The sequence below is a fragment of the Arvicanthis niloticus genome, chromosome 16 (genome assembly GCF_011762505.2).
Source record: "Arvicanthis niloticus isolate mArvNil1 chromosome 16, mArvNil1.pat.X, whole genome shotgun sequence".
NCBI lineage: Eukaryota > Metazoa > Chordata > Mammalia > Rodentia > Muridae > Arvicanthis > Arvicanthis niloticus.
Window position 1 is genome coordinate 26,596,383 of NC_047673.1, and position 14,480 is coordinate 26,610,862.

At 45.6% G+C, this 14,480-nt stretch overlaps 1 protein-coding gene across 3 annotated transcripts; it reads left to right on the top strand.

Moving 5' to 3' along the window:
- The first annotated feature begins 1,309 nt into the window (after positions 1 to 1,309).
- On the top strand, positions 1,310 to 13,184 carry Ppp1r3b (protein phosphatase 1 regulatory subunit 3B). Of its 3 annotated transcripts, none has more exons than XM_076914027.1 (2): positions 1,310 to 1,426; positions 9,050 to 13,184. In XM_076914027.1, the coding sequence occupies exon 2, from the start codon at positions 9,075 to 9,077 to the stop codon at positions 9,927 to 9,929; it is 855 nt and encodes a 284-aa protein (XP_076770142.1). In that variant the 5' UTR covers positions 1,310 to 1,426; positions 9,050 to 9,074; the 3' UTR covers positions 9,930 to 13,184. The 3 variants fall into 3 exon arrangements, with proteins under 3 accessions (XP_076770142.1, XP_076770141.1, XP_034376932.1); XM_076914026.1 differs by having other exon boundaries at positions 1,339 to 1,562; XM_034521041.2 differs by lacking the exon at positions 1,310 to 1,426 and adding an exon at positions 2,230 to 2,388.
- The last annotated feature ends 1,296 nt before the right edge of the window (positions 13,185 to 14,480 follow it).

Genomic DNA, 14,480 nt, shown 5'->3' on the forward strand with positions numbered 1-14,480 from the left:
TCTACAATCAACCAATCAACCTTTTCCACCGGACCCAGTAGTCTTCTCTTCTCTTCTCTTCTCTTCTCTTCTCTTCTCTTCTCTTCTCTTCTCTTCTCTTCTCTTCTCTTCTCTTCTCTCTCCTTCTCTTCTTCCTCCTCTTCTTCCTCTTCCTCCTCCTCCTCTTCCTCCTCCTCCTCCTTCTTTTCTTTTATTTTTTCTGTATCTCTTTCTTTTTTTATTCACTGAGTTCAAGGACAGCCTGGTCTACAGAGTGGGTTAGTTCTAGGATAGCCAGGGCTACACAGAAAAGCTTTGTCAAAAAAAAAAAAAAAAAAAAAAAAAAAAGTCAGTAAGTGGTGGTGCATGCCTATAATCCCAGGAAGGCCATGAGTTTGCAGCTAGCCTGGACTCCAGAGTTAAATTGGAGATCAGCTTGAGCTACATAACAAGCTGCTGTTTCAAAACAGAAAGGGTAGGTGGCTGGTAGATTTGTTTGTTTTAGTGTTTTGACTTAACACTCTTTAAAGTCGGCAATCCTGTATCAACTAGCAACTTCGCAAAGTTTCACTACTCATTAAAGGTAGAAAACCATGAGCCTACCACAAGTGGCCGCCCAGGTCCATAGACTTCCCAAGAGGAGTCATTGGTTCCTAAAGTGTTCAGCTCCTGTACAGAGAACCTCAGGGGCACATAGGCTACTGTATCAGACCGAAGTCAGGCAGTCTCCTAAACACACCCACCTTTTTAATCCTCAGCCACGTCTGCAGTACCGTGTGCAGGAGAGTGCCGTTCTGCCAGATAACATCGCTAAGGGAAATACTTTGCTAGAGTAATGTCCACAGAGCAAGATTAAGTGAGTGCTTTGGACTCTACTGCTGAAGACGAAGATAAAATCAAATGGGGAGGGAGTGGAGAACACTTGCTTCTGGGCACTCTGAGAAGGTCACAGCCATCTGTGAACCCTGGGGCTTTTTGTCCTACGAGGGGGAAGGAGGGGCCCAGGGAAAGACAACACTGCCTTCCACACCTGGGATTCTATGAGCTGCCTAGAACTTTGTTAGCAATGGGGAACTTTGCACACAGCCTGTGCTCCTCCATCATTCTCTCTACAGCAGGTCCTTCTACCGTAGGAAATCGCCTCCACCCCTTGGCGCGGGTACCCCGGATCCTGATGAAACCGTGACCTGCTGTCCCCTTCCCAGATCCTGGACTCCAGCCCTGTCACTCGCCACACACTGCAGATCACGTGGCAGAGTGCTGCTCGCCCCAAGTGTAGCTATTGGTCCGCGGCTCGTGTCCCCGGAGCTCATTGGCTAAGTCCCGCGTTCACGTGGTGGGAAAAGGGGTCTTGGATAGCACCCTTAGTGGGGAGAGGTGGCTAGAAAGTTAAAGTGCGCCAGGGGCTGCTGGACTGGAATCCAGAGTGCTGCAATCCAGTGAGCAGGTGAGAGGGCTGCTGTTGCATGGACTAAGCCGAGTGCCTGCCCCACTTTTGCCGTCGTGGTTGCTGTCACTGTCACCCAGCTCAGATGGTGGAGCGGGCTGAAGGGTCTCTCCTCCGTACTCACGAGCGGTACCTGGTACGTACCTTCCCAAGCCTCTAACTCAAGGTGCAGGACCAGGGAATCTGCGGTGAGGGGCACTCGGGGGATTTCCCCGCCACTTATCATTCGTCCCACTTACACTGATTCACAGGTGGTAAAATCCCCTTGCTGGGCTCAGGTAGTTTGATGCTTCAGCGTGCAGAAACATCTCAGGGACCCGAGCTGGAATGGAGTCTAGAGGGGGACCCCCGAGATCCCTATGCGAGTTAGCCCTCGAATAGTGGCCAGGGGAGATGTCCTGAACAGAAAAGATGTCGCAAGTCCTAACACGACATATTCCTAACCTGAGATTTCACACTTTGGAGGATAATTCTAGGTTTTTGCGGCGGGATCTGGAGTCCAAATACAAGCCCCTGGGGCCTCAGTTTCCCGTTACGAAATAGAAGAGAGAAACCCGCGTCCCAAGCCCTGACTCCATCAAGTAGTGTGGACTTATCCTTACTATTCTCCACTTTGGTTCGGATCACCCTTTGCTGCACACAGGCAAGAGGCAGAAGTTGGGTAGTCTCGGGTCTCGGAAGGCAATGGGCTTGGGGTGAGCTCCACTCGGGAACGAGTCAGCCCGCGTGGGGGTGCTCGTGAGGCGCTGCTCCCGTCTGGGCTGTCCCGCCACCAGGTCCCGCCCTGGTGTGATAACTTGGGCTCCTCCTCCTTGTTCGTCTCCGGGAACTAAGCCCAGGCCCTACCCCCGGGACACCCCGACGCTCACGTAGTTCAGTGGCAGCAGTCAACCCTGTCACTTCTCTCAGGCTCTCCCATGAGGCCAGCGAGCAGCGGCCCCGGCTGCGGCGCCGCGGGAGAGGTAGGTGCAGACCCAGTCCAAGCAGACTGGAGGGGCCGGGGTGCAGGCACATCTCCCTCGGAGAGTGGCTGGCGGGATCGGGACTCGCTGACTTGTCTCCAGGGGGAATTGTTCACAGCCACGGTTTTGAACCCGGAGAAGAGGCTGCGAACCGGACAGCAGTTTCAGAGCAGTGGATGGCAGGCCCACGGAGAAACAGAGAAAGCTAAAAAAGACTTGAGTGGGGACTTGTAGAGTTGTTGGAATGTGGCCCTGTCTCAGCTTGCGCGTCGTCGGGAGAAAGAAGGGCTTCTTCAGCCTAGGCAGGGGAAGAATTGGTCCATTTGGCAACGATGTCCAGGAGCCAGGGAGAAAGTGGAGACAGCCGAAGTAAACTAGGGCCATTTAGGGGAAAGTTGGTGGAAAGAGAAGCATCGGGCCTTGTTAGCAACCCTGGAGGTTGGAGCTGCAAGTGATCTCAGAAGAAAACACTTAAACCGGGAGATTTCATTTGTTAAAAGCTCAGCTGGGCAGAGGCCTTCTTAGGCCTGTGGTTCCTGCTGCTTTTGGCGATTGTTAGCTAGTGTGGGGTGTCTAATTCGAAGCTAACTGACTGCTCTTTTCTTTACTAAGCCCTTTTCAAAGACTTTTATCTCCAAGGACTGAGGGGCATATGCCTTAAGGCTGCAATAATTAGGGTCTGTGTAGAAAAAAGAGCCAATGTCAACTTCATACGGGTCAAAGTATCAGCTAAACATTTGGGGAGAGAGCCGAGAATTGCTGAAGGGGGAAGGAGTGGATGGTGGTGTCGGTGGGTTGGTTTCGGACACTTATCTAATGTAGTGTTCTGGTGGGTTATTGTTAACCTGGTTTGACATCAGAGAGGAAGAGTTGCAGAAAGAAGGTCTCAGTCAGAAACTCAGTCGCTCAACTGCCTGAAGCCAGGAAGGCTGGCTGTGGGGTTATTTTCTGTTAAGGCTTGTCAAGCTTAAAAGAAATATTGCTGGCCTTCGACTGGCCAGCATCTTGAGAGACCACATTATTTCACTAGAACACAGAAGGTATTTCTGTAAGTGTCCCAAACCTGGCCCAGGCCTTCTTCAGAGGCAGTTGACTTCTGAGGCACCCACGTGAAAGCAGAGTGTGTGATTGTCCTTGGGAAACAGTTCCTTGGGCTCCCAGGATCCTGTCCTGCAACTAGTGTCTGGATCCTGTCGATGTACTGTCTCAAATGTGCATTGGTGTTCTCGGCTTCTTGTTTCCTCAGTAGAAGGAAAGCCTGGGGCAGTGTTGGAGACAGTATAAGGGCTTCACTGCATACGAGCATGTGTGAGTGTGAATGTGTTTTTCTCAAGCACCTGTCCAGGTGCCTTCCTTTAGGGGACTTAACTATTGGTGGGCTATCTCAGTTTCTGGAAGTACTTCTGAGTGACCACTATCACTGTCACAGTCTGTTGAGACATCCCGAGCAGAAAGTCAGGAAAGCTAAACTCAAACAAGCACTTTATTACACTTGGATGTGCATCAGGTTAATAAAAGCTGGAATGTTCTGTGAGGACAACCTACCATCACATTGCGCCCTTGATAGAGGCCGCAAGGGTAAATGCTCTTAACCTGTACTGATGATGATGTCCAGAGAAAAAAGGGTTTCCAAGCTGGGGCTGCTTATGCAATTTCACAGGGCAGGAGTCCCAGTGGTAACTCCTGGGCTGTCAGAAACCTCACATTGGCCTTTCATAGAAGAATCTTGAAAAAAAAAAAAAAAAAAGTTCTTGAAAATGTTGGTGGGATTGTCTCCTGAGCTCAGGCTCTGATTAGAAACTTGTCTCTCCACCCTCAATTCTGTTCATCCTCACAATTTAGCATTAAAGGGAGCCCCCGTAGCAAGTTTGCATCTTGGGCTCCAATTGTACAACTTCACCAATGGCCTTAGCTCTGCTCTTGAACCTGCAGGACTAGAAGGCAAGAGTATGTCCTCTTGGGTTGTAAGGGAGCAGTCTTTAGTGTGCTTTTGGTACCCACTTCCACTTGAGAATTTTCCACCAATTTTCTATCAAGCTGCTTCAGAAAAACCTTTCAGCATTCGCTAGGCATGCCTGAGGCTGGTCCCCAGAGCTTGGAGGAGCTGCAGAGGGACTCTAACCCTTGTGCTGACTCAAGCCAGGAGGAAGTAAGTGCCTAGCAAGGGGGAACTTCTCTCCCAGCTTTTCTAGGGTGGGCAGTGGAGAGGGGCCGGAATGTGGACCTCGATCTGTTACGCAACTGGTGTTCAGGTGTTCAGTTTTAATGTATATTTAAACAGAATGAGAAATGCCTACGTTAAAGTTGAAATGGGAGGACTATTTCTAATAAAATTTTGCAATAGACATGAATAACTAAAACTCAATTTGTTAAGTAATGAGTCCTTTAAAGAAAAATTGAGTTGGTCAACCCATTGATCGTTTGTAAAGCCAGTTCAGTCCAAGTTTCCAGGAACAGCACGCACCTGAAGTCAGACCCACCAAATTTGTTCTGAAGCTTTTCACCGGATTGCTTCCTTCACTAGAAGGGAAGTAGTGAGAAGTTGGGTTTGCAGGTACAAGAAGCCCTTAGCTATGGCCACTTGGAAAAGTGCACAGATTCAGAGGCAAATCTGGATAACCAGGCTTTTGTACCCATAAAACCAATGTATCGAGAAAAAAGAAAAGAAAAGAGAAAAGGATGCCTGATACACTTTGTTCTCTTCCCCATCTTCTCTTTTTTGTGTCATTTTCTTTGTTTGTTTGGTTGGTTAGTTTTGTTGTTGTTATTGTTGATTTTCCCTGAAAATAGTTTCTCCTTAGTCCTGGCTATCCTGGAACTAGTTCTGTAGACCAGGCTGGCCCTGACCTTAGAAATCCACTTGCCTCTGCCTCCCAAGTACTGGGAACAAAGACATGCACCACCGCTGCCAGCCATTTATTTTTCACTATGTATTTGTTAATTAGATTCAGAAGTTGAAGAGTCTTTGTCCAGTCAAATGCATAGTCTCTCAGCACTTGGCAAAAGATGAGCAACTTGTCAAAAGATTTCACTGATTGGGCAGCCATGGTGAGCTTGTGAACAAGGCCCCTCCCAGCCACCATACACTCTCACCTGTAGCTACTCTGGAAATTATAATCTCAGTTTTGAGGGGTTGTTGTTGTTGTTTTTTGTTGTTGTTGTTGTTGTTGTTGTTTCGGGACAGGATTTCTCTGTGTAGCTCTGGCTGTCCTGAAACTTTCTGTACACCAGGTTGTCCTTGAACTCAAAGATCCTCCTGCCTCTGCCTATGGAATGCTAGGATTAAAGGCAATGAGCCACCTAGTGAGATTTGAGATTTTAATCCAGGTTTTATTACTAGCTTCTTCAGCTGAGACTATTGTTAAGTGTCCTATAAATCTGCCATCGTAAAGAAAAGGGTAAAAAGGTAGGTAGGAGGCTTTAGTGAGGTGTCAGAGCGGTTTGGAATGTTTTCTTAAGGTTCATTTTTCTTCCTGATCATAGAAGCAGTACTTTTTTAGAAGACATAAGGAAACACAAAGCAGGAAACACTTTAAAGAAACATGTTATATGCACAGTTTGGCATTTTTAACCATAGAATGGCCCCTGCTGTCTACACACAATACATACATAACAAGGTTCCCAGGCAGCCCCAAGACCAGAGCACTCTACGAATTTCCTATACTTTCTGCAGCATCCCCACACAGTTCCAGAGGTCATCTCTTTCTGTTATATGCCCAAGTGCCTCATATACATAGCCACTCTTGTGCTCTTGGGTCATTATTAAGTAAAATAAAGGTTCCTTGAACAACAGCCTTGGGATCCTGAGACTGTCTGCTACCCGAGATGGATGTAAGTTCCGGATGGGCTGGTGGTGAATGGATCCATCATGGCTATGTTGGCTAAGGGGAGATTGGCTCCTGAGGAAAGGAGTGGGACTCTGCCAGGTGGGACAGCCTCTTGTAGCTCAGAATGAATGGCGCACAATTTAAACTTATCAATTGCTTGCTTATGGAATTCTCATCTTAATATTTTTGAACCACGATTGATTACAAAGAACTGAAACCATGGGAAATAAAAACAATGAGAGTGAACTGTATCTCTACCCAAATTTCTATATCCATACTATTTTCTCTCATGTCTGGTATTTGTGTACAACTTTGTCTACTCTTTTCCCCATTAACAATACAAGATAAAATGTTAGCTAGGCACAGTGGCCCACACCTCTAATCTCAGCACTCAGGAGGCAGGGGCAAGCAGATCTCTGAATTTGTGGCTAGCTTGGTCTATATATCTAGTTCCAGCTTAACCAGAGTCATTTAGTGAGATCTCTCTCAAAACACCAAAAGTAAAATGCAAAGTCCAAAGCATAAGTAAGAACGTCCATGCCACTTAAATACTTTTACAAATAATGAAGTTAGTGGTATAAAATTAAATGATGTGGATATTGGTACAATTGACTTTATGAGGCATCCTCAGTAGGCATTCTCATTACTTCTATTTCTGTTAATTTTTTTTTCATTTTAATTATTTATTTAGGGCAAATGATATATCCTTTTTTTTTTTTTTTTTTTTGGTTTGGTGTTTTGTTTTGTTTTTCGAGACAGGGTTTCTCTGTAGCCGTGGCTGTCCTGGAACTCCCTCTGTAAACCAGGCTGGACTCCACTCAGAGATCTGCCTGCCTCTGCCTCCCTAGTGCTATCTCTGCTGTCACCACCTCTGGACTGCTTTTAATTCTTATGACAACTGTTAATACCTATAGACAAGGCAAATATCTACTTGTATGTCATGGTGTAAAGAAACGAACTGCTCATTCTTTTTAAAGAAAGGTATGCGAAAACATTAAAACCTCCTGTAAGTTTGATGAAAGTAAGTCTGTGTCACTCTCATCAAGGAGTCTCAGTGTATAAAATAGCATAGTGCCTGGTGCGTGGCAAACACCAAGTCAATATTTGTGTTAGAAATTTGATGCTTTTGTATTGGATTAATTCAGTATTTATTATTCAAGCCATGAGAAGATCACACCTTATACCTATTAGAATGGTTACCTTTCAAAATGATAATGCAGCCACTACGGAAAATTTCATGGTGTTTCTCAAAAAATTAAAAATAAAGTGACTAGGGCTGGAGAAATGGCTCAGTGGTTAAGAGCACTGACTGCTCTTCCAGAGGTCCTGAGTTCAAATCCCAGCAGCCACATGGTGGCTCGCAACCCTCTGTAATGGGATCCGATATCCTCTCTTCTGGTGTGTCTGAAGAGAGCAACAGTGTTCTCACATACATAAAATAAATAAATAAATCTTTTTTTTTTTTTTTTAAATGACTACGTGACCCAGTGATCCTACTACAGGGTCTGCATTCAAGAAATAGGAAATCAGTATGTTGAGGTGACATTTATAGTCCTATATTCATGGAGCTGCACTCATAGCCAAGAAATCTAGCTAAGTGTCTCTCGGGGAATGAATGCGCAAAGACCACGTGGTGTGAATAGACAGTGGAGTGCTGTTCAGCCACAGACAAGAATGAAACAGTGTCATTGTAGAAACATGGAGAGGAGCCTGGTGGGCACTGCGCTAAGTGCAATAAGCCAGCTACAGAAAGACAAGTGGATGTGCCCTCGTAGAATTGAAAAAAGTTCAGTGCGCTGAATATGTAATAGAACAGTGGCTGCCAGATTCTGGGCACTGAGGAACTGGGGAAATATCCATCAAAAGATATAAATCTTTAATTCCAAAGGAGGAATACATTTAAGAGATCCATTGCATCACAGTGGCTATCATTAATAACACTGTGTACCTGAAAATTGCTTAGGGTAGATTTTAAATATTCTCACCACACCTTCCAAGTATGTGAGCAAATGCATGTTAAGAGTGTCAGCCATTCCCCAATGTGTACATATGTCAAAACAGCATTTTTATTGCATTTATTTATTTAGTATGTGTACGTGTGCTCCACGCAACGTGTGTAGAAGTCAAAGGACAACTTGTGGGTACTGGTTTCTCCCATCAACTATAAGGGTCACAGAGGATCACTCTGAGCCATCTCACCAGCCTGGAAATAGAAAGTTTTCATTTGTCAAATGATAATCTACAGTGTATAGCAAACACAATCCTCAGATCAACTGTTTGTGGGGTATATACTCCAAAAGGGGGATGTCTTTTAGTCAAATAAGTAATTCTGCAAACAATAGGAAACCATAATTCCTTTACTTTCAAGACAGGATCTCTCAGTGTAGCCCTGAAACTCAATCTGTAGACCAGGCTGGCCTTGAATTCAGAATCCACTTGACTCGGCCTCCCAAGTATTAGGATGAAAGGCATGCACCCCCACCACCTGGCAGGAAACTATGACTCTTAATGCCTTTCATTCTTCTCTGTGGTATATTAGCATACAGGAGGACCCAAGACATCCTGGCAGAAAACCCCATGAATTCGCCTTCAAACTGCTGAATTCCATTGTCTTTTCTTTGTTGGTTTTACTCTTAGCTTCTCTTTCCAGCCCTCCCAGGCCCCCAGTTCATGCCCTCTTCCACACAGTCTTTGCAGAGAGACCTGTGTCCTGTGAGACCACATGGGAGCGGTGAGCCCAGATGAAAGGCAACATTGTTTGTCATTGTTGTACCAGGATGAGAGTTTAAGCATCTATCTGACCGCTTCGCTGTTTTCTCTCTCCCTTTTCCCAGACTTCTAGCCTGCTCGTCTAGCGTGATGGCTGTGGACATAGAATACAGGTACAGCAGTATGGCCCCTTCTCTACGCAGAGAACGTTTCACCTTCAAGATCTCCCCAAAACTGAGCAAGCCACTGAGGCCTTGTATTCAACTGGGTAGCAAGGATGAAGCCAGCGGAATGGTGGCCCCCGCGGTGCAGGAGAAGAAGGTGAAGAAGCGGGTGTCCTTCGCTGACAACCAGGGGCTGGCCCTGACAATGGTGAAAGTGTTCTCGGAATTCGATGACCCACTAGATATACCGTTTAACATCACCGAGCTCCTAGACAACATCGTGAGTCTGACGACAGCAGAGAGTGAGAGCTTTGTTTTGGATTTCCCGCAGCCTTCTGCAGATTACTTAGACTTTAGAAATCGACTTCAGACCAGCCATGTCTGCCTCGAAAACTGTGTCCTGAAGGATAAAGCCATCGCGGGCACCGTGAAGGTCCAGAACCTGGCATTCGAGAAGGTTGTGAAGATCAGGATGACATTTGACACCTGGAAAAGCTTCACAGACTTCCCTTGTCAGTATGTGAAGGACACTTATGCTGGTTCAGACAGGGACACGTTCTCCTTTGACATCAGCTTACCCGAGAAAATTCAGTCCTATGAAAGAATGGAGTTTGCCGTGTGCTATGAGTGTAACGGCCAGGCGTACTGGGACAGCAACAAAGGCAAAAATTACAGGATCATCCGGGCTGAACTCCGATCCACTCCGGGAGTGATTGAGCCGTACAATGGACCAGATTTTGGAATCTCTTTTGACCAGTTTGGGAGCCCTCGGTGTTCCTTTGGCTTGTTTCCAGAGTGGCCTAGTTATCTGGGATATGAAAAGCTAGGACCCTATTACTAATGACAGCAGTTGACAGTCTGTGGCTCTGATCAAGATGGCGGAGAGATCACAAGGCCAGAGGGAAGTTGAACTGCCTTTAGGCGTGGTTTTTGAAAAGACAGGATCCTGTTCACCTTTTTCATAAACCAGCAAGTCCAGTGTGTTTCCATCACACCTGGTTCCTTGCTCAGAGGAGAGGAGGCGTGCTGATCTTCTGTGGCATCCGGGTTGGCCGCAAGGGAATGCACAGGATGGTGCCAGAAGGGTCTGGAGAAGAGCCAAGCTGGCAAGGACAGAGGAAGCTGGCCTCTCTTCCACACTTGGACTTGGAAAGTCACCCAGAAACCTTAGTCTCCAGCCTTTTCCAGCCTTACAATTGACCTCGAAGGTCCTGCCCCGATCGTGGCTTTCCATGTGTCCCCTTCATTTCACATGTACTCGGAGGGAGCCACCTCAGTTCTGTGACACACTGGCCTGATACCCAGCAACCTCAGAAGAGGGACGGGGGCAGCCGCTTTCTGTGCAAGTTCTATTGCTACATTTCCCTCCTACAAAGTCTATCCAGTGATCTGGACAAGATAGTCAAACAAATAAGTAGCTTGTGTCTGGGATAGGCGTTCCCTTCCCTCTCTTCCTGACCTCTCCTTTATATTCCAGAAGAGAGCAACATATTAGTTACTGGAAAGTCATTGGTTCCCGTGTGGGGTCATGGGGTACAGCACTGGGACAAGGTGGGACGGTCTGAACTTTTAGCTTTTTCTCTTGGATTTTGGGGGAGCTTCCAAAGCACTCAGTTTCACCCCGAGTTACCAGAAGACTCAATGACAAGATCCATTTCTACTTGCCTGGCGGGTGTGGGAGCTGCTTTCGTTTGAGAGAGTCTTAGTTCTCCTGTCTCCTGGAGTGTCCACTTCAATGCCTTGTCTGAGACTTCCAAAGAGCAAGACTGGTATATCCTCAAATCCTCCAGAATACGCTTAGATCTGTTTGCAATATACATTCATATTCAGGATGCTTTAATGAACCCCCAAGGACATTGATTGGGTGTTTTTATTTATGGTGTGTATTATAAAAGGATAGGGGAGAGAGACAGAAAAAAACCTCACCACGTTTTTCTATGTTATTTTAAATGTTTGTCAACTCTGAGGTATCAGATGAATTTTTCTTAACCATATTGGATTGCAGTGCATTATCATACGCTAGTGTGAGACTCCTGGGGCTCTTAATGTTGGGTGAACCACCAAACCCTGTGATTTTTCTCTAGGGCAAATTAAAATTATAGGGGAGTTTGAAAACTATTTTTACATGCATATTTGTAGAAATTTAGGGGTGTTGTTTAGTTTTGGAAGTTTGGTAAAAGATGTCTGCTTAATTTTCTTACTGAAGTGATGTTTCCCTGAGACAGGGAAAGGAACGTAGAGTAGAGTCTCATGAATTCAGAGGTGGGGCCACGTAGCCCCATGCCCGCTGGCTTCCTAAGTTAGCATTGGGCAGATGTCAAATGTTTTTGACCCTAGCATGTGTGGTTTATTTTTTATCTTAACTTTTTCACTTTTGAAGTTTAAAGTGTTTTGGACTTTTTAAATGTTATTTTCTATGATTTCATATTCCTAAAACTGGTACTAGTCTGTAATCTGTGCTTTGTATATTGTGCCTCTCCCAGGTGGGTAGCAGTCTGGGGTTGCATGCTGATATCTGTGAAGAAATCACCTTTGTAAGTGAGGCTGAAACTCTAAGTGTACCATATATTTCCTATATAGGTGTATTTTAAATGTCCCAGATTTGGTGATCAGAGCAGCTAGATTTAAATTGGATGGAAGCAAAACTGATCTCTTATGGGTCATGCATTTTGTGTTAAGAAGGAAGGCAGCCAGGGGCACTGTTACTTACATAGCTGCAGACTAAGGATCATAAAAGGGTAACCACAGAATGAAGTCTGTTCAGTGGTGTGGAATGATGATCTTCAGACATTCCGTGTCAAAATATGAAATATGGTAATTCCATGTTATGTATTTCTCCTAAAGCAGACATACCCTCACCCCCTTTTGCCCAGATTTTCCCTAGTTTTCTTGCTCACGGGCACTGGTTGAAAGCCCCCAGCCAGCACACCTGGGGTACACCCCCGCTGCTCAGCTCAAAGGGCATGTCTTCACCTGCTTGCCAGGACCCTTCCCAGTGAAGCAGCCTGTGTGCTTGACTTCCTTATCAAGGCTGTCACTCAGAGACTGAAGAGTCTTCTGTTTTCGTCCTCCGACACAGCCCTTCTCCTTTTGACCCAGTCTGTCCCATGACTCTGAGATGGCCTCAGGAGCTGCCTTGAGAAACTCGATGCTTCATTCAGAGTTCACCATTGTAGACAAATTTACACACCTCAGAAGATGACAGGCCTCTTGCTTGACGATCCCACGGCAAGCTTGACCTGGAGATCTGCCTTCATGCAATTCTTGGTTATAGTGATGGATGGATCCTAACCCCCCAGACACAATGATCCAGGAAGGAAAGGCAGCTCCATTCTTTGTTCCATATTTATTTCCCCAAATTCCCTGGGGTGCTTTTGCAGAATGGGTACAATAAGCGAGACCATAAGACATGCTCTCCATGTTTCTTGCAAGAAGCGTTTGAGTGTTGTTAGAATTCTTTCTAGACAGCTAGGAAGATGTAATGGAAGTCTGTAATTCTGTAGAAACTGAAGTAACTTGAGTCAGTGGTGGGAGTTATTTTATCCCTGAGATGTCAGCTTGATGGCGCCTTGTTTTGGGAAGCTCTGCACTCAACTGTGTCCCCTGGCATGATCACAGAAGCTGCAGATAAGACGTTCTAGAAATCCTGTGAACTTACCTATAACAGGATCTTCCAGAGTCACTCAAAGACAGTTTGACATCGTGGAGGACAGCAGGCAAGAGAGTATTGGTTTCTCCTGCTGAGGTATCCCCAGCTTCACCAGCAAAGCTGTGTGCCTTTCCACAGTTTTGCTTCTGGTTCCCAGAGACTCCTGGGGCACGAGGACTTGTAGAATGCACACATGATGATGTTACACTTTTGCTTTAATGTGAACATCCAACTGACGGGCTTGCCGTCAGTGTATGCCTAAATGTGCCTTGTTCAGAAACTTCTGCATGTTTGTAAGAAATATTTTTGTATACATTGGTAGAGGGGAAATGCACTTTAAAAATCACAAGAATGGATGTTTGTGTGTGTATGTGTGTGGTGGAAGAGAATGGTTTCTTTGTATCTCAAAAGCAAAAATGGAATAAATACAGAAAGAAAGAAAAAAAAACAGAACTAGTCTATTTTTAGTGTTGGAAGAAGGGGAACCATATTTTAAGTCAATGGTTTTTTTATACATGTCTTTTTTTTTTTTTTTTTTAACGTATAGGTTATATTCAGTGAATGTGAAAAGTGGGAAGGCTTGCAGGGTGGGGAGGGGCTACTGTTTTAAGCTATCTGGCAGTGAAAGCAGGTGATGTAGCCTTCACCTAGAACCAGAGAGGAGGAAGAGAGGTGACTATTGCCCTCTACACATCTTCATTATCCAAGGTCCTGACTCTTGCTTCTTCCCTCCCTCTCAGAGCTCTTGAGAAGGAGAGCTGGCAAGGATGTGGATTTGGACAATCCCGGAAAAACTATGGTTCTTTCAGCTTTGAACTGTTCCATCGCAGACTCAGTATCCAGGAAAATAAACCATCTGCTTGTGTGGCCTATCCTCTCACATCGAATAGCAGATGTGTACCCTACATGAGATTTTTCAGAAAGTTCAGAAAACAAGGGGGTGGGGGAAAGAACAGAGGGGGAAGGTAGCTGCAGCCAGCAGCCTGTCCCCTGGGAAAGCACAGCTATGGAATGCTAGCCTGAACAAAAGTTGTGCAGCTAGTATGTAGATCCAATCATGAGCTCCAGCTATAGCTATCGTGGCTTGAACGTGAAATGTCTCCCAGACTGGTCTGAAGTTAGCCTTGCTATTTTGAGAGATGGTAAGAAATTTAAGAGGTGGGGCTTGATTGGAGGATATAAATTACAAGCAGGGAAGAGTGCCTTTGGGCACACCTCTTGCCCTGCATCTCTCTCTGTTTCCCTCTTTTTCTGGGCTTCTCTGAAGTATGCTACTTGGGACCCCCACACTAATTCTGCTGTGGTATTCTCCCTCACAACTTTGGATTCAACTGACCATGACCCAAACCAGGTCCCAAAATAAATCTTCCCTCCAAGTCGCCCTCTCAGACATTTGTCACAGTGGTTTGAAACTGATAAACTAGCTTTCTCAAAAAAAGCTAAACACTGCCCACAGTTGACCACTGCAGAAATGGGAAGAAAAAAAAAAAAAACAAAAAAAACATTGCTTTTTATGACTATGAAATTCAGGAGAGTTTTAGAATCATTAATTGTGAATCTTTTCATCTGGTTTCTAAGGTGACTGGGATCAAAACAAAGTAAAAGAGAAGCAATGTCCCCAGAATTGTAAGTGCCCAACTCTACCGTCAGTGGGACGGTGGCTGCTCAGGTGCTTTTTTGCAAAGTGGTTTGCAGCCACTTCTGTGTGCACACATGCCCTGAGAGATTTCCAGTGGATGCAGG